This window comes from Lepus europaeus, chromosome 4 (genome assembly GCF_033115175.1).
Source record: "Lepus europaeus isolate LE1 chromosome 4, mLepTim1.pri, whole genome shotgun sequence".
Taxonomy (NCBI): Eukaryota; Metazoa; Chordata; class Mammalia; order Lagomorpha; family Leporidae; genus Lepus; species Lepus europaeus.
In genome coordinates this window covers 4265890-4283884 of record NC_084830.1, presented here as the reverse complement: position 1 = coordinate 4283884, position 17995 = coordinate 4265890, and the positions used below count along the sequence as shown (strand labels likewise).

At 53.5% G+C, this 17995-nt stretch overlaps 1 protein-coding gene across 1 annotated transcript in view; it reads right to left on the bottom strand.

Moving 5' to 3' along the window:
• COL22A1 (collagen type XXII alpha 1 chain) overlaps positions 1–17995 on the bottom strand; it is a 241976-nt gene that overhangs the window by 11519 nt on the left and 212462 nt on the right. The window contains exons 51-58 of the mRNA XM_062189414.1: positions 15713–15766; positions 12848–12892; positions 12045–12098; positions 10442–10495; positions 5191–5244; positions 3642–3713; positions 1751–1786; positions 160–204 (exon numbers count right to left, since the gene is read on the bottom strand). Of these exons, the coding sequence (XP_062045398.1) occupies positions 160–204; positions 1751–1786; positions 3642–3713; positions 5191–5244; positions 10442–10495; positions 12045–12098; positions 12848–12892; positions 15713–15766 (414 nt within the window). The remainder of the gene's footprint in view (positions 1–159; positions 205–1750; positions 1787–3641; positions 3714–5190; positions 5245–10441; positions 10496–12044; positions 12099–12847; positions 12893–15712; positions 15767–17995) is intronic.

Sequence of the window (17995 nt, the reverse complement as noted above, 5' to 3'; positions counted from 1 at the left end):
CACCGGGGGGCTCAGGGCTTTCTGGGGGGTGCAGCGGGGACTAGCAGCTGCCATTCAAGATGCACTGTGTACTGCCTGCCTTGCACAAGCACCAGTTTCCATGTTCCCAGCCACCATGAGGAGTCCCATTCGATGTGCTCCACGTACGCCCTCACATACCCTTTCTCCTCGGGGTCCTGGGTCTCCCGGCTTCCCTGGGGCACCCTGCAACGAGACCAAGGCAGAGGTCATTCCCCCAGGCCGACCTGCACTGGCATGGCTGCCTTCCTCAGTTCTTTGACACAACCTGCGTGCCTGTGAGCTGAGGACAAGGGATCCTGGAGACGTGGGCTTCCCACAAGCCCCCTTCTGGTTTGTCTGAATGTCGGAAGGATCGGTGCACGTCCTCTTCTCCTGTGCCTCTGACCACTGCCCACTCTCGACCAAGGGCACCAGGCTATGGTTGGGTCCCTCTGGATGCCTCCACCTCACTCAGGACGAACCCCGTGCACCTTAGCATGCTCGGGGCACCTGTGGGAATCAGGCTTTGAGACGCTCTCGCCACCTCTGCTGCCCTCGACTGGACTCCGGCTAAAGCAAATCACTTAGGGGCCCCAACCTCCCAAACAGACGACACACGGTTCTGCTTCCTCATGGCCACCATCCTTCCTGTGCCTGTAGCATGCTCCTCACTTCTTGAGATAACCAACTGCCCCTGGCCTTGGGACTCTCTTCTGGGAAGCCTTCCCTGGCTGGCCAGCAGTTTGGAAGCCACCTCTCCAGTATCTCCCAGCCCATTTCTAAGAAGTTGCATCAGGACAAGGGAAACAGCTCTGTAGTGCCCACTTCTGAGACGCCGCCCACCCTCCTGGCCTCTGTTCCACCCTCCCCTCCACCTGGAAGTCTCCTTCCTCCCTCTCTGCCCCAGCCCCTCTCCACCTGCTCTGCAAAGCTTTGGCCTGTCCACAGACATGGTCACTCCCCTGCCAGCTGACCTTTCTTTCCCGACATGTGGCGGCAGGATGTGCCTGCTTTCCCCTTGGACTATGAGCACTTGGAAAGCATGGTCTGTGGACTCCCCGCTTCCCACTGTGCCCCCATGCTGCTCTGCACAGGGCAGGTGTTCAGAAGACAGCAATGCAGGGCTTGAGGCTGGGGGAGCAAGTCCAGCCCAGGAGCTCATGTCCTCTCCTGGATGGACGAGCCTAAGATCACTCATGAGATGGAACAACTTCAGAGCTCTCTGGATTTGGCTGAGGCTGTCCTTTGGCCCCAGAAACATACGTTGGCCTCTTCACACGGGTCAGAAAAGGGGAGACCTCGGAGGCCTATTGTGCCTGGGCTTCATTCTCTATGCAGTGGAGAGTCTGAGCACATTCTAGCAGGCAGCAGCCCAACCACAACATGTGGGGTCGATGCACCTGGGTCCAGTGAGCAGGAGGACGCAGTGACCATCCAGTGAGTGATCTGCCCAGTGGGTGCGAAGTCAGAGTGGACAGGGCTTGTTGATGGACTGGTGCTGAAGAAACGCATCCACACAGCACCCCTGCACTGGCTGCATAACTTGTAGGGCTCTTTGCAAAAGGAAAATGTGGGCTCCTCGCTTACAAGGCATTAAATATTTCAGGACAACAAAGGGAGAGCAATGAGCAAACGTAAAGGCTGTCCAAGTCCAGGGCCCCAAGAGACTGCACAGGCGTCCCATCCATGAAGACGGCCTCACAGCTGTCACAGGAAGGGCTGGAGAGGGGAGAGGGGCCGTAATACTTGCCTCCTTGCCTGGAACTCCTTTCTCTCCCGCTTCTCCCTGTGAACAGAAGAGAATCCATTGGCTCTGCAGCGGCTGCACACTGTAAGTAGCTGGACCACACTCACAGCCGACATCCTCACTCAAGCCAGGGGCCAGCCCAGACAGCAATCAACTGGCCAGCTGACCCCGGGCATTCCAAGCACGGCGCTCTCGCCAGCCACACAGAGGTGGGCACAGAATGGTCAGAGTGGAAAAGGGACGCATGGGTTCTGGTCTTTGTGCCAGTGGGCTAGGTGTGATGATGTGGATTTTACAACATGGCCATCTGGGGTAGGGAGGCCTCTGAGAAGCAGGCTTGTGGTGTATGGAGTAAGACCCCAGTGAGACACTGGGTTCTAAGGACAAACCGTGGTTCCAATCCCTCCTGGCGCTCACTCTCCATCTTGGACAACATCCTCACAATCTCTTTCCTTAAGCTCTGTGTACCTCAGTTTCTTTATCTGTAAGATGGGAGTAACAGTCTGCTTCCTAGCAGTGCCCTGAGATTTAAACACATTAGCATGTGTAAAGTGCTCAGAATGGCGAGGGGCATGTAGCAGGGCTGGACGACCTTATCAAGCTGAGGAGCAACCCTGGCAATGCCTTGGAGAACAGGTGCCTGGCTGCTCGGTGGCAGCCACAGGGTTAACCATGGGATGGAGAAGGAGACTTCAGCTTTTAAAAAAAATCACTTATTTGAGAAGTAGAGAAACAGGACAGCTATACAAAGAAAGAGATATCTCCCATCTAAGCTTTACTCCAAATGCTTAAAACCACCCGGGCTAGAGGCTGAAGCCAGGAACCAGGAACTCAATCCTAGTCTTCAATATGAGTGACAGGGACCCAAGTACCTGAACCATCATCTCCTGCCTTTTCAGGAAGCTAGAGTCAGACCCAGAGACTCTAATGTGGGATGTGGGCATCTGAACTGCCGAGCCAAATACCCGCCCCAAGACTTTGGCCTTTATAGGGGAGCAACCGAGTACATGCACCCAAGCAAAGACGGCTGGAGAGAGTCGTGCAGGGCTAGGGCAGCATGTTAGAAAGCAGTGAGGAAGGGGCTACCGCCTGGTGTGGAATGGCCTTGGCTGGCAGTGTAGGTACCCAGAGGGGTCAGAATTCCACTGGCAGGGGACAGATGGGAACAAGGATGAGCTCTTCTCCCTGGGGGGTTACAGACGGCCCTCATTCATGGTCAACAGTCTAAGGTGTGCACTGGATCATGCAGAAGGCATCACGGCCTGCATTTGGAAGTGTCTGAATCCCTCAGCATCTGTCTACTCCCACGTCCAGCACCACCTTCCCCATGGCTTCTCTCTGCATCAAGTCTTCAAGCCAGGAGACCGAGACTCGGGTACCAGCTGGAGGGCAAATTTCCCAGGTGGCCTTGAATAGACCACCTTCAGGTTCCCACCGTACAGCCCAGACTTGGTCACCTTTAAAGCGATTGCCAAGGGCCATTCAAGATCTAGGATCCTCGTCACCACCACCCCACCACAGACACCATCACAATCAAGCGGGTCCGCTGGCACCTGCCATGGGCCAGCACCACTGTGCCTCCCTTTATATGAACTGTCTCACTGAGACCTCCAAGGCACATCCTGCCCTTATCCCTGAGTAAGGAGGCAGCCAAGGCACAGAGAGGTTACAGACCTTCCTCTAAGGCCTCACACTGGGGCTGAGAATCTCACACAGGTGTGACCTCTGAGCCTCCCTCTGTGTCCTAAATCGTGATGCACTTTGACCCCACACCAGATCATTATCTCCCACGCCAATGGACCCGAGGACATGGGAGGTGCCGCATGTGCAAGGTACACCTGGGGCCAGACCTCATGTCCCCCCATCCCGCCCCTTGCCCCAGCCCTGTTCTTACTGGAGGCCCACGGGGACCCAGGAAGCCAGGAAGGCCAGGGCTTCCGTTTTCTCCTTTGCTTCCTTTCTGGCCCTGTGAAGGGAAAACAGGGAATTAGTCTGTGGAGTGTCAACAGGAAGATTCAGAACTCCGACCACTCTGAGCTCCAGAGGCCTGAGGCGGTCACAGAACAGAGAACACAAGACCCCTGTCCCATCAGGGAGAGGAATGACCCGACAGCACTGCTGTGGGCAAGGGACGAAGACTGGCCGTGTCCTGAGCCTCAACAAGTTCTGGAAAAATGCATACTATGAAAAAACTGTGCATGGATTTTAAAGTTTTGCACCAAAATAAACTTACCTTTTAACTCTGTTTTCCACAAACTCTCTATGGTTCCTTCAAAACTGAGATGGGCGCTTCCTCCCCCAAGGCTGCCAAGGCTCGTGCTGGGTAGGGTCACTCTTTGGGAAAGGCCTTTGGGAATCTTTCTGGGAAGCACCATGGTGGGCCAGCTCTTCTGGGGCCAGCAGTGTACTGGGTACTAGATGCAGCTTCAAGGATCAATCCCACCCCACCTGCTCTGTCTTACCAGCAGCTACACCCACGTCACGGCTCTTTGGATAGGGAAGTCCTTAAGACAGAGGGAAATGGTCTCCATGAGGATAGCCAAGGGCCCATGTCCCTGGAACTTCGATTTTTCCAACTGGGGTGAGCTGGCCACCTTGCTTTCCCCAATGCCAAGTTCACTGACCAGCATGGGTAGGCCCAGTGCAGTTGTGGCTAACTCAGCACCCCTTACAGATGGCCTTCTGAAAAGGATCACACTTCCAGCAACTGGAATGATGAGCAGTCTGGGCTGGGGGATGGAGATTAGTGGCCAGGCTTTGCCCCGTCCAACCCTGGAACTCAGAGTCCTCTTCCTCACTGCATCTGCTATCAACAAGCCTGAACCCCAAACCCCCAATCCTCTCTCCAATGACCAGGACGTTGCTGCCATCATAGCACCCCCTTTCAGTCACTGACCACTGATCCTGCTTGCTGTCCTCACCTCACACCTGCCTCTGGTTCCACACCTGGCTTGTCATCTCAGGTGGGCACGGTTGCTCTGCTTGACCCTGTTCTTCCACCCTGCAACACATATGACTCCAACTGTGCAACCTTCGGAGGGGACTTCAGAAAGTTCATGGGAACTGGAATTAAAAGAATGAGTTTACCTTGGTGCAAAAAAAGTTTTAGTGCAAATTTTTTTCATAATATTTGAAAATGAATTTGTAAAAAAATGTACGATTGTAACATTGGTGTTGCACCAAAATAAGCCCATGCTTTTATTTTTCCATGAACTTTTTGAAGCATCCTGGTATTACAGGTTTGCTTCAGCACTGACAGAAAAGAGTGCCCAGGGCATAATGAGTGCTTTAAGCCTTGAGGGGAGGTGGCTCCCTGGATCCTCGTGCCTTCAGCCGGTTTACACCACTCAGTACCTCCAGGGAGAGACCAGGCAGCTTGTGCTGTGAGCCTCTGCTCTGCCTGGGTCTGCCCTAGTGACATCACCACAGCCCCAGATACTTACAGGGCTTCCTGGAGGGCCGGGGTCTCCTGGAGAGCCAGGCGAGCCATTCTTACCCTGGAGGAAGAAACAGAAATGGTAATTCAGCCAGGACTCCTTGTCAGGGCACTGCAGGGCAGGAGAGCGGATCAAGGAGCTTCCCGACTGTGGCAGGCCTGGCATCACGCGGAATCTGTTGCCAGTGTGACGTCAGGCAAGCCACTGCATCTCAGGATGTTTCTCAACTTGTAGAAGGCACTTGTGGTGCTTGATCGTAGTAGTATTCATAACATTGTTAGGGAATTAAATGAGTCCACAGCCATAAAAATGCCTGGACCAGGGACTGGTTTCCATAACGCAGTAGGCAATCATGACTACATCCATTCATCCATTTGCTTACCTTTTAACTCCAGTGCTGGGTGAGGGAACAAGTATCTAACACAACCCAACCTACACCGATGGCTCAGTCATGGCTGCCTTCTCGGCTTAGGAAGCAAGTCCCCGTGCTTCTCTCCCTGTGCCCCCTCACTAGGGGCACTATCACTTCCCTGTGTAGTAAATGAAATCACTGAGGCTCAGAGAAGCAAAGTGGCCTGTGCAGAGCTAGTTACAAAGAAGTTCTGTTCACTCCAAATTCCAGCGTTGACACTCCTGATCCTAAAATTCTCTAATTTGAGTGTTTTGTGTTCATTCATAGTTTTATTTATTTACTTGAAAGTCAGAGTTACACAGAGAGAAGGAGAGGCAAAAAGAGAGAGGACCTCCATCTGCTGGTTTACTCCCAAGATGGCTGCAACAGCTGGAGCTGCCCCAATCCGAAGCCAGGAGTTTGTTCTGGGTCTCCCACATGGGTGCAGGGGCCCAAGGATTTGGGCCATCTTCTACTGCTTTCCCAAGCCATAGCAGAGAGCTTGATTGGAAGTGGAGCAGCCAGGATTCAAACCAGTGCCTATATGGGATGCCAGCACTGCAGGCGGTGGCTTTACCCACTATGCCACAGAGCAGGTCCCCATCCATAGTTCTGACAATTGCATTTAACCAGAAGATCCTTGAAGTAATACTCAGAAAACTTCGAGATGCACCTAGTGTACTGCCTGTCAGGATCAGCCTGATTCCTACTGAGCCTAAAATTCACAGCACCACTTCTCCAGGATGAGCCCCCCATGTTCCCACTGGGTACTGAGCCTTCACCAGAATTTTTCCTGCCAAGAGTAACCTAAAGGCAGGGCCTGTGCCATGCTCTTCTCTTCACACCCCTGGCATCCAGGCACACAGGGGCTCTCGTCTCCTCTTTTTTTTTTTTTTTGACAGGCAGAGTGGACAGTGAGAGAGAGACAGAGAGAAAGGTCTTCCTTCTGCTGTTGGTTCACCCTCCAATGGCCGTCACGGTGACGCGCTGCGGCCGGTGCACCGCGCTCATCTGAAGCCAGGAGCCAGGTGCTTCTCCTGGTCTCCCATGTGGGTGCAGGGCCCAAGCACTTGGGCCATCCTCCACTGCCTTCCCAGGCCACAGCAGAGAGCTGGCCTGGAAGAGGGGCAACCGGGACAGAATCCAGTGCCCCGACCGGGACTAGAACCCGGGGTGCCGGCGCTGCAAGGCAGAGGATTAGCCTAGTGAGCCGCGGCGCCGGCCCTCTCGTCTCCTCTGTGATGCTCTGAGTATCCACAGCCCTCTGAATTCCCTTTGCCTGATCTGTGCGGTGTGTGGAGCGCCGGCTCCAGTCAGAAGTAGCTGAGCAAGACCGGAGCTTCCTGCCCCTTTTTGAAGGGTGTCTCCTGCATTTAATCCCTCACTGCTCTCAAGACATGCAAGCATCAGCATCGTTTTTTAAACGAGGAAGCTGAAACGGAGCAATGCCAAATAAGCAACCTGCCTGAGAGGAGGGAGGTGGAAGAGCTAAGATCTGAACTTACACAGCACCAAGCCCACCCTCTCCTGCTCTGCCCCTCACCAAGGACGTGACTAAGGGCTGAGTGATTTAAAAAAAAAAAAAAAAAAAAGGCTGTCTGGCACCTACAAAGTGCCTGTGTGACCGCAGGTGATTCCTGGGGCCTCATCTCGCCAGATCCTCCCAGGAGCCGTGCAGGGTACATGTCTTTATCCATGTCACAGAAGAGGAAACGGGCACACGGAGCATGCAAGACCAGCCTGGGGCCGTGGGACAACCAAAGGCTGCATGGGAGCAGCGTGCTGGTCTCTGTCAACCGCCTCCCATGTTCAGCCCTGCAGGGAGTACGGCTTCGCTCCGCCCACCCACCCATCTGTCCCTCTAAAAATACACACTTGGGCACATCCCTATGGAAATTGCATCTCTCCTCCTCCTCTGCTCCTGTATTTGTAGGGAGCATAGAGGCCAGGACACATTGGCACATGGCACCAAAACAGACTGGCAGGCACAGCAGGTGGGCGGCTCAGGCCACCTACTGAGGCTGGGACCCGGTGCCTTCCCCGGCCACGGAGCTGCTCTTCCTGCCCCAATCTTCGAGCCCTTTGGTTTCTGTGTGGCTCAGGCACACAGGCCACAGCCCCCCGCCCGACTGGACAGAGCTCCGCAGCCCTGTTCTAAGCTGCCTGTCTCCAGATGGCCTTCTTGGCAAGGAAATCTGACACACACAGGCCCAGGGCAGGTGTTTTAGCTGCAGACTGGAGCCAGCCCGCTGGAGTCCAAACCCAGCTCTGCCACTTCCTTACTGTGTGGTTCCATGTCTCATTTGGAAATACGCACAACCCTAGCACCTGGCTCTCAGGGTTTGGAGAGAACACAATGTATCAGTTATACAAGTGCACCCAATAGTCCCCAACTGTTTGAGCCCACCGGCTATGAGAGGATCTCCACATTCACTATTCCTACCTCTGTGTGACTGTCGCTTTTGAAAATATATTTAAATTTTTAAAACTGATTCGAGAGGCAGAGGGATGCCAGATGCCTGCAGTGGCCCACACTGGGCCAGGCAGGAGATGGAAATTCAATGCAGGTCTTCCACAGGGGCGGCAGGAGCGGAGACACCGTGTAAAACCTGGGTACTCTGCTCTGGGGTTTGAACTTCTCACTGGGCACCTTAACCTCTAGGCAAATGCCCACCCACTTCTGTTTTTAATTGACATTGTAATTACATTGTACATGCTATTGCACATTGATGGGGTACAGTACTGTGTCATTTCAATAACCGTGTAGTGATTAGATCGGGCTAATCAATATATCTATCACCTTAGGCATTTCCCATTTCTTTGTGTTGAGAACATTCAAAAACCTCCCTGCTAGCTAATTTGAAATAGACAAGTAAGTGTTGTCAGCCACCGTTCTCCTACTGTGCTACCAGTTGTATCCTTCCACCTGCTAACCAGGAGAGGTGAGGAAACTCGCCCAGCTCCCAGGATGGCTGAGGACACAGCCAGGCACCAAAGCCACAGGGCTTGTTCCAGGGTGGGTTGTCGAAGCCCCACAGCAGAGCAGGAGGGCCCAGCCCCTGCCACTCCACACAGGGTCCCCCACCTCTCGGCACCAATCCTTTCTTAGTTGATGTTTTAGACACTTTTATGCTAATCACTGGGTGATTCTAACACTGCTGTCAAACCATACACATACGTTCATGTCAGCGTACAGACCTGTGTACTATGAGCGGCACCTTTCAACACTCTAAGAACCAGCTCCTGCACCCCCCTGAGAATGCCGGCCCCAGGAAGCCTGGCCTGGGTGTTAGTTCTCTTGAGTGGTGGGGGTGGGGCAGTTTTATGGGGATAATGTGGCCTCACCTGATGAGGTTTGAAAAGGTGTGGCATTCAATTCATGTGGCCTGCCTCCACAGGGCATATGGCAATGCCCAGTGTGGGATGGCAGACACCTTATGTAGGGTCCCAGTGTCCTGGGTTCGAATCCCTCCTACAACTCTTACCGGCTGTGTAGCCTCGACTTGGGAGGACAGTGTATCTAGGGCTTATGCACCTGTTTGTGCTACTACTCATTCAGAAAAAAACGACACAAGCATACACAAAACCACACCACATATGCCAGTTGCAACTGGTAAAGGCTGAGTAAAAGTATCTGTTCTGTTTATAGCCTTGCAGGTGTTCTGGAACATTCTAAAAGGTGCATAAAATGTTAACAGTGATACGCTCTGCAGTGTGGGATGGGGGTGGTGGTGAGGAGGGAATTTTTCTTACGATGTTGTACATTCAGTTCTGCGTGGCCCCTTCTACCACCAGTATGGACCACGTTCGGGATGCTAAACACAGCAGCCTCTCAGCAGTGGGCTCTGGGATTAAACCAGGCAGCACCTGCTTTCCCCTACACTCTAGGCACCCAAATGCCTATCTTCCACCTTCCTCTTGCATGCTCTCTGTCTGCTCTTAGGAGTTTCCTAGGTGCACGAACAGGCAAGGACAATATCCAGAATATCTGTCAACTAAATAGTGTCAGGAGTTGATTTGTGTGCCCTTCAATACTCATACATTGAAATTGTAACGTGCATTGCCACAGACTGGGACCTTATTGGCTGGTTCCCTGCTAATGCATGTGAAAAAGTGGAGGAAGATGACCCAAGTGCTTGGGTCCCTATCTCCCATGTAGGGAGACCCGATGGAGTTCCTGGCTCCTGGCTTTGGCTTGGCCTAGCACCTGCCATTGTGGCCATTTGGGGAGTGAACCAGCAGATGGAAGATTCTCCTTCTCTCTCCCTCCCTCCCTCCCTCTCTCCCCCTTTCAAGTAAATGAAATCTTAAAGCATGGGATCTTATTTGGAAATGGGTCTTTAAGGATGCAATTGGCTAAGATGAGCTCATACAGCAGCAGGGTGGGTCCTAACCCAACAAAGCTAGTGTGCTTATTACAAGGGGTGGGGTGCTTAGGGACAGAAATGAACCCATGGAGACACCATGCACAAGTGAAGGCAGATACAGACCAAGGCTGGCCAGCAGCCCCAGGAGCTGGGGAGCGCACAGGGCAGTCTCCCTCTGCTGACAGCTTCATCCACACTCCTGCCATTCAGGCCACACATCTCTGGCTGTTGTCTCGGTGGCCCTGGGACACTGCTGCACAGAGCCAGGACCAGCCCTTTGCACGGCCCAAAGCCAGAGCAGGCCCTGCTGGGTGACAATGTCTGGATTGCAGGTGGGTGGCCCCAGGGGACAGCCTGGTGGCAGTAGCCCTTTGATGACCAAGAGGACAAAGTGCCATTCTTTAACAACACAGATGGCTGAGCTGGGCAGACCAACCCCGCATCACCGTGGAAAAAGCCCTATAGGGTCATGCAGAGAATCAGTCTGAGCAAAACTCACCGGTAGGCCTCTCACTCCTTGGGGACCCTGTGGCCCGATGGGTCCAGTATCGCCCTGGAACAGAGAAGGGTAGTGTGATAACACGGTCATGGGCACAGCTTCTAACGTGCACCAAATTTCACCACATGACCCAAGAGAGGAAATTGGACCGTAAAATTTCAAAGTGAATTGTCAGCTGTCCCAAATCCAGGCAAACTCCTTTTGGGAGCTGAGGAAGTTCCCGGAAACTCTGGTTTTGCACCCCTGCATTTACTTGCTGGCTTACACACATTCTGCCCAGATCCCCAGGGACCCCTGGCAGCTCCGTGTGGAACCGAGAGAAGCAACCAGAGAAGAGATGCTCTCTTGAAGAGAGATGCTTCTTCCTGCCTCTCTGGCCAGTAACCCGGAGCTGCTCTGGCCTGAGTCACCAAGTGCCACGGTGCACAGCACCCTCCGGTTTTGCACAGTGGTGGCACAGTCTTTCTGGAATGCTCACGGAATAGGTTGGGCCCGACCACGGAATGGGTGAACAAACGAGCTGGGAAGTGCTCCGACAACCAGTGGGCTGGAAAACATGCTCGAAAATGGATTTTAAAATGAAAAGCATCAGAAGGCAGAGAAGGTGGGCAAGAGAGCATTGTCCATCATCTTGCATCCAGGCTGGACCCTGGCTGCTGGGGAGCTGACTCAGCCCCACTCTGCCTGGGGGGCTCCTGACATCACCTTTTCTCCAAAGTGGAGTGAGGGCAGCAGGCTCCACCAGGATCTTCACATTGCCCTCAGCAGCGGGAGGGGTCTTTGGGGCTAGGCTGGGGGAGGCTCTGCATTTATCTGTGGGGACGGGGGGACACTCCACACTCAGGACTGGTTTCTAAAACAGAATCAATGCTAAGACGACACATGTGGACTAGAGAGGATTTCTCTCGTGATCCCTCCCAGCAGGGAGAGCAGATCATACAGAAGCCAATGTGCTCTGGCTATCTCAAGAGTCACCAGGGAGAAGCCCACCTCGGAGTGTCCAGCAGGCCACTCCTGACAGATGCAAAGACTGAGCAGAGGGCTATGTGGGACCAAGTGCCCAAGTTTTAGACCAGGAGCACACACCCAGGAGGCCAAGCTGCAGCCTCACATGATGGGCAGCCCTGCAGGACACCATACACAGTTGGTTCCCCTAGGAGCTGGCACATCTGGGAGGTTGACTCCCTGTGTGACCACGAGCAAGTCTTAACATCTCTGGATCTGCAAAGTAGGGCTAAGAACTCTACTTGCCCCAGCTAGACCCCAAGACAAGAGCAGAAGCTGTAGGAGCCCTATGAAGCACAATGTCATACAGCAGGGGTGGCGGTGGGTGTGTGATTGATTTCAGCACTGAGAAGGTGGAGAAATGACCCAGGGGGGACACCGGCCTCTCAAGTCTGCTAAGGCCCAATCCCAGCAAATCACGGTTGAGTTAGAAAAGCCTCCTGACCACTGCAGGGTCCAGACACTGACCCCAGGCAGAAGCCATTCTGTGCTGTCCCTGTGTGTGCTCCTCTTGGTGTTGCCACCAACCCCTATGGTACAGTTTCTGGGTAACTCCCGAGACCCCGAAGTCTACCCAGGCCCAGGCTCCCACACTTACATCTTTTCCTGGTAGCCCCTCCTGGCCAGGGGGTCCCATGGCACCAGGCTCGCCCTGCAAACAGAAAGCTGCTGTTAGGAGAGGGCTGCCTCGGCCACGGAGGCACCTGGGGGTCTGGGCACTGGAGGGATCCAGGGTACCACCCACCAGAAAGCAACCCCCATATGGCAGAGTAGCCTCTGCCATGGAGCCCTGGCTGGCTCTGAGCTGGGGTCTGTGTGCACTCAAGGCCATCTCTGGGCCATGCTGTGCCTGTGTGGGCAGTGCAGGCAGGAAAGAACACCAGCCAAGTGTCGGCCAACCACTCCACATCCTTATCCACAGGGCCCTGGGCCTTTTCCACATCTCGGCCGTGTCCTGGTTGTCTAGAACATACATTGTGCTGAGCCGTTCACCCCTGATGGGTCAAATCAAAGGGTTAGAAAATGGGCCCCAGTGCTTTCCCATCTGGGCTAAAGCTGATGCCTTCCACTTACAAATGCAGGGACCTTGAGAAAAGTTCTCACATCCTCTGGCTTCCCCTCTGTGAAATCAGCCTAACAGTAGCCCCGGCCTCCCAGGGCCTGGCACAGCTGATGGGGACATCAGAGTCCACACTGATTTGGCCAATAATTAGACATCGATGTCTGGCCTCCTGAGAAGCTACCTAGAGGAATCGGAGCGTGATTGGGGCCGATGGTGCCATCTATACCTGTGTGTTCACTGTCCCCTCTCGGGTAACAAAAACTGCCCCACCTGTGGGCCCTGAGAGTCCTCTGTCTAGCAAGCATAGGCTGTATCGCCAGGGCCAGATGTGCACTTACCCTGGGACCAGGTGCACCCGAATCGCCTGTGTGTCCCTTGAAGCCCTGGAGGAAGAAGATGAGGTCAGTGCATTGCACAGCAGGCCAGGGCTCAGGGGAAGGGGGTCCTGCTGCATCCCCCACCCCAACCCATACACTGGCTTTGCTGTTTGCTGCCAGCCACAGCAAGCGGAGGCTGACTCTGCCAGGCACATATGGGAAGAAAGGTGATAATGGTAGGGAGGGAGCAGACACTTTTGTTGTGCTGCGTCTACCACATGTGCTCTCGGCTCAATGTCACGAAGCCCCATTTTACAGACAGAACTTTGGGGCTCAGGCCATTCACACAGAAGGTAAATGGCAGAGCCACGGTTTGGACACAGCCGGTTGAACAGCACAGTGCCATCTCCTGTCCACCATCACGCTCAAGCCTGGGAGGCAGCAGTTTGTCCTCAAACAGCCCCTGGGGACCAAGACCAACTGTCACCTGGCTGTCTCCTCCAAGTTCTCCCCCAGCCTTGTGACCCGACTTGCTTTCCTGAGCTCAGAGAGCAAATAAAGACCCTACTGGGAGAGTAGCAGCCTGTGCCAATCGGCTGGACGAGCTCTGCAGCCCAAGGGGCTCTTCCAGGTCTGTAGCTATTGCCAGGTGGCTTCTCCCAGCATGGCCTCGCCCGGCCTCTACGGTGAGGCAGGAGGCTCAGCACCACAGTGCCGGAACAGCAGCGTGGTGCAGGGAACGAGGGAATTGGGAGCCTGGGCCAGGGAGGCTTCGGACCCCAGCCAGGCCCAAGGCTGTGAATTCGTCCATCTCTGCTCTCCTCTCTTAGCCCCGTGGCTTGTAACTGGGGTACACTTTCCTGGCTTGTAGGGAGGGGGCAGCAGGGAGCAGGCCTGGGAGTGACATGGGAGGGCGAGGACGAGGCTGTCTCAGACTTAGATCCAGATGCAACCTCCAGTGCAGACGGCTCTTTGGCATCCTCATCGGCACAATGAGGAGGATGAGATGCCCAGGTGCACAGCAGGCAGCGTCCATTCCTGGGCAGAGGCTTCAGACGCCCTCACGTCTGAGGGAACTGGGCTGAGCCAGGGCTGCCGTGTCCGAGCTGTGGATCCTTGGTGCCTTACTCCCTGCCTTCCACACTGGTCTGTGAGAGTGGAACCCACCCACTTCTGCACAGCTGCCACCAGGACCGAGCGAGAGGGGTGCAGCACCATCCAGCTGCTCACGGCAGGCCTGATCCCTGGAGAGGGCTGGGGACTCCCTGCGTCCCAGCATCATCCTCAAGGGCACCATTATCCCAGATCCAGCCAGCCCTGAGGCAGGGGCCCTGGTGTGCTCCCCTCCCCAGTACTCATAACAAAAGTGCCTACTGAGAGCGCCAGGCAGGAGTTCCGGGTGCTGTGTCATCCGTTCAGGACAGACGCCAGCCCTCAGGTGTAGGAGCTATTGTGACCTCGATCTCGTAGAAGAAGCAGAGAGGTTTTCTTTGGAGTCGAGGCCATTCTTGGAAGCTTTGCTCTGACTCATGGAGTGCCAGCCAGGGCGACTGTGTCATCATTTTCCATATGGGTCGCTAACCTTCATACCTTCCTGCCAATCCCAGGTCCAGAGAAGGACCCTGCCCCCAAGCAGGTACCAGCAAATGGGTCTCTGCGGCTGAAAGGAATGCCTTCTCTCTCCAGTAAACCAGGAACAGTATTCTAGAAGTGGTTCACGGGAGCTGTGCTTGGTACAACAGTTAGGATGCTGGCATCCCATCGTAGAGTATCTAGGTCACGTCCTGGCTCCGTGCCCGATTCCTGTTTCCTGCTAATGTGTCCCGAGAGGTAGCGGATGATGTACCTGGATCCCTGCCACCCACATGGGAGACGTGAGTTAAGCTCCTGGTTCCTGGTGTTGGCTTTGGGCTGCCCCAGCCCTAGCTATTGTGGGCATTTCAGGGGGTGGCCTCAGTGGGTGACAGCTCTGTCTCTCCTCTTTCTCTTCCCACCTTTCAAATAAGTTTTCAAAATCGATCACTAATTCTATGTTTTACTTCCTATGGAGGGTAATATTTTGCATTCTCAGGTTTTTTTTTCTGGTGCTGTTAGGTAAAATGCAAGGGAATTTAGGTAAAAACAAAATTGATTTTTGTGTTTTATATCCTCTTGAACATGAGTTATTGATTTTTCTTAAAGAAAAATGACATTAAGGAAATAGAACTAGCATTTTCATCAGCTACCTCCTGCCAGATAATTGGATTTTCATGAAACATCTATTATTTCCCAAAAAAAAAATAAGGAATTATATAAACACTTGTGAAATTATAAAGAAGTAGAATATTTAGCAAGAAACAATAATAATGTGAAAAGACAGTTGATTCTTATAGAAAAGGGAATTTGTGTATGTCTAGAATACCTAGAAACATTTAAATATACAAACGCTAGAATTTATATATAAGAAAAACACTAGAAAAATATGGCAGAATATTAGCAGCTTTGCCTCTGTAGAACGAGAAGCAACTCTGTTTTCTTTATACCACTGTGGTTCTCCCTTTATTATTACTGCCATCATTGTTATGCAATAAAAATGGTTTACTTCTACAACTGGGGGGAAAAAAAAACTTCAGCTCTGAAAAATGTGCAAAAGTAAAATGAATTCTCAACTCTGGATGCTCTTATTCACAGAGAACTCATTGCAATCATAACACATGGGGCAAGAACAAGGAAAACTCGGAGCTCGGAGAAATGTTTGAGCTTGGGAAGGTACGTGGTTCAGCCGTGGCACGGGACAAAGTGGATTCCACAGAAGCAGCCCTCGGCCAGGCAGTGCCAGGCAACCCCGCCCCCCACAGCATGATCCTGGTGGCCCTGTTCCATGGACGACGCTGGTTCTGCACTTACAGGCGGCCCTCGGGCACCCTCTGGTCCTGGCAGACCCGGCTCTCCAGCTTTGCCCTGTGAGTGAGGAAGAAAAGGAGTTGAACAGTGACAGCCCTTCCCCATCCTGGCTGCCCGCAGTCCTCATTCTATCCCACCGGCCCGTCTCGGGGCACCCTGCCCCTCACTCTGCTTTCTCCGCTCCAATCTTTTTCCTGGGTCCAGGCCTGTTGTGTTCCGGCTTTTCCTGTGGTAATGCTGGTTACACAGGTTTTACCTCCAGATTAATTATCCATCATTCACCCTGTCACTGAGAAGTGCTCTGGTCTGGATGAAGAATTCACCGGCCACCTTGGTTATGAGTGACTTTATCCCTGCTCACGGAAACCCTCCAGGGCGGCTTTTACCCACCGCACCTTACCCATGGCGATGCTGAGGATCAAAGAGGTCATATTTTGAGTTATTAAAGGATTGAGTCAAACAGAACCTCAGCTGTCTGCCGCACCCAGGGGGGATGCTCTTTTCACACCAGCAGCTGCACCTGCCAGCAGGGAGGGCTGGGGTTCACATCTATACAAGTTATGGGGACACTCTTCCTTTTAAAAATCCCTTACTGCCTGCAGCTTGGCACCACCCTGGGCAGAGTTGGAGCATGACAGCCAATGAGAGCCTCGGGTACAGATATGGTGGTCAGAGGTGGGTGGGAGGTACAGAAGCAGGTGAAGGTGCAAGTGTGGTGCTGCACAAGTGGCATTCTTTATCCAGGGGACTTGGCCACTCCCATACACCTTGTGCCTCAAATGATCCATCCCACTCCGTTCCTGGGCATCACTTCTCTGCCCGGCTCTGCCTATCGTCTCCTGTAAATTCAGGAGGACCCTCCCTCCTAGGTGCGAGTCATGGAGGTGCACAGCCCAGCCTGGCTCCGATGGGGACAGGGGGTTCCAGATGCAGGTCTCACAGATTCTAAGGGGGCCCCAGCTGCCTCCACGTGCAGCCCTGTCAGAACTTCCTGTCTTTCCCTGGTCTACTCCCTCAGGGCTTCATGGGATCAACTCCAAAATACTCCACCTGCATCCAGATCCTTCTGCAGATGTTGGGGGATCCCTGATTCTACCCATTCCTGTGCCAGTTTCCTCCCAGACAGCTCAGAGTGACTAAACTTCAGGACAGCTGCACAGCATTTCAGAATGAACCAACTGGGTAACTGGAAAGGATACCTCAGGCCCCTTGTTGGGGGTGCAGGGAGCAGGTGTGGGAGTGGCTCCAGGAGAGCCAGCCCTGCCTCCTCCATTGATTACCCGAAACAGCCCACGTCTTCTATTAGTGCAGGTCTAGTCTGGAACGGGTACTCATGAAACACACGGGTGACACCAATACCCTCAGCTGTCCTGCACCTAAATGCCAGCCTCTCGGGACAATCGTCTCCTACAGAAAGGCTGCGCCCTGCTCTGTAGCTCTGAGCTCTGGGGTCACCACTGAGGCATGATCCTGGAAACTATGGTCATCAGCGGTGTGGTGACCCTGGCCAAGGAATGGGCCTCTCTCTGCCTTGGTTTCCACATCGGGAGACAGAATGGGACCTGACAGTTTTCTAGGGAGCACAATGGCAGTGGAAGGACTGGCTCGGAGCCCCTCGATGCACACGCAGCAGCTGTCAGCCCCAGAGGCACTGCGTGTGCTTCCACCTCTTCCTGAGTTTGTGCCCACCCGGCAGCCCTGCTGGTGTCCACCTTCAGCCAGAGAGAAAGAGCCTCCCACTTGCTCATGGATGAAAGCTCACTCTTCCCACTCCGCAGTGGGTTTTGTGTTCAGCATCTGGCAACCGGTGTAAAACCATCAAGAAGGTGCTTCCGGCAAGTTGTGCAAGATTCTGAGTGAGTCATAATAGTTGATGACCAAACAAATTAAATGGAACATAAACCTCGCTACAGAAACTTTTATGTAATTCCACTTAGTGGCTCCAAGCCCTCTGCAGTTGCGACCTCATCGGGAGTTAAAAGTAGGGCAGTTGGAAAAAGGCTCTTGCAGAATAATTAACAGTTAGATAAGCCTGATGCAGCTAGCAAAGGCTTCACCTCCTCAGATTCGACAACCACTTGGGCAAGCACACGGAGAACAAGGCTGAGGCTCTGGGGTGCCCTCTGACTCGCTCCAGGTCCCAAATCCAGGAAAGCAGCAGAGCCCGCATGCAGAGTTTGTAGCTGCTATTGTTCGTGTGATTTTTGGCATTAGATATTTTAAGAATGATTTGTACTTTGAATTTAATCTTATCAATAAGTCCTGCATAGGGATGTCTCCAGAACT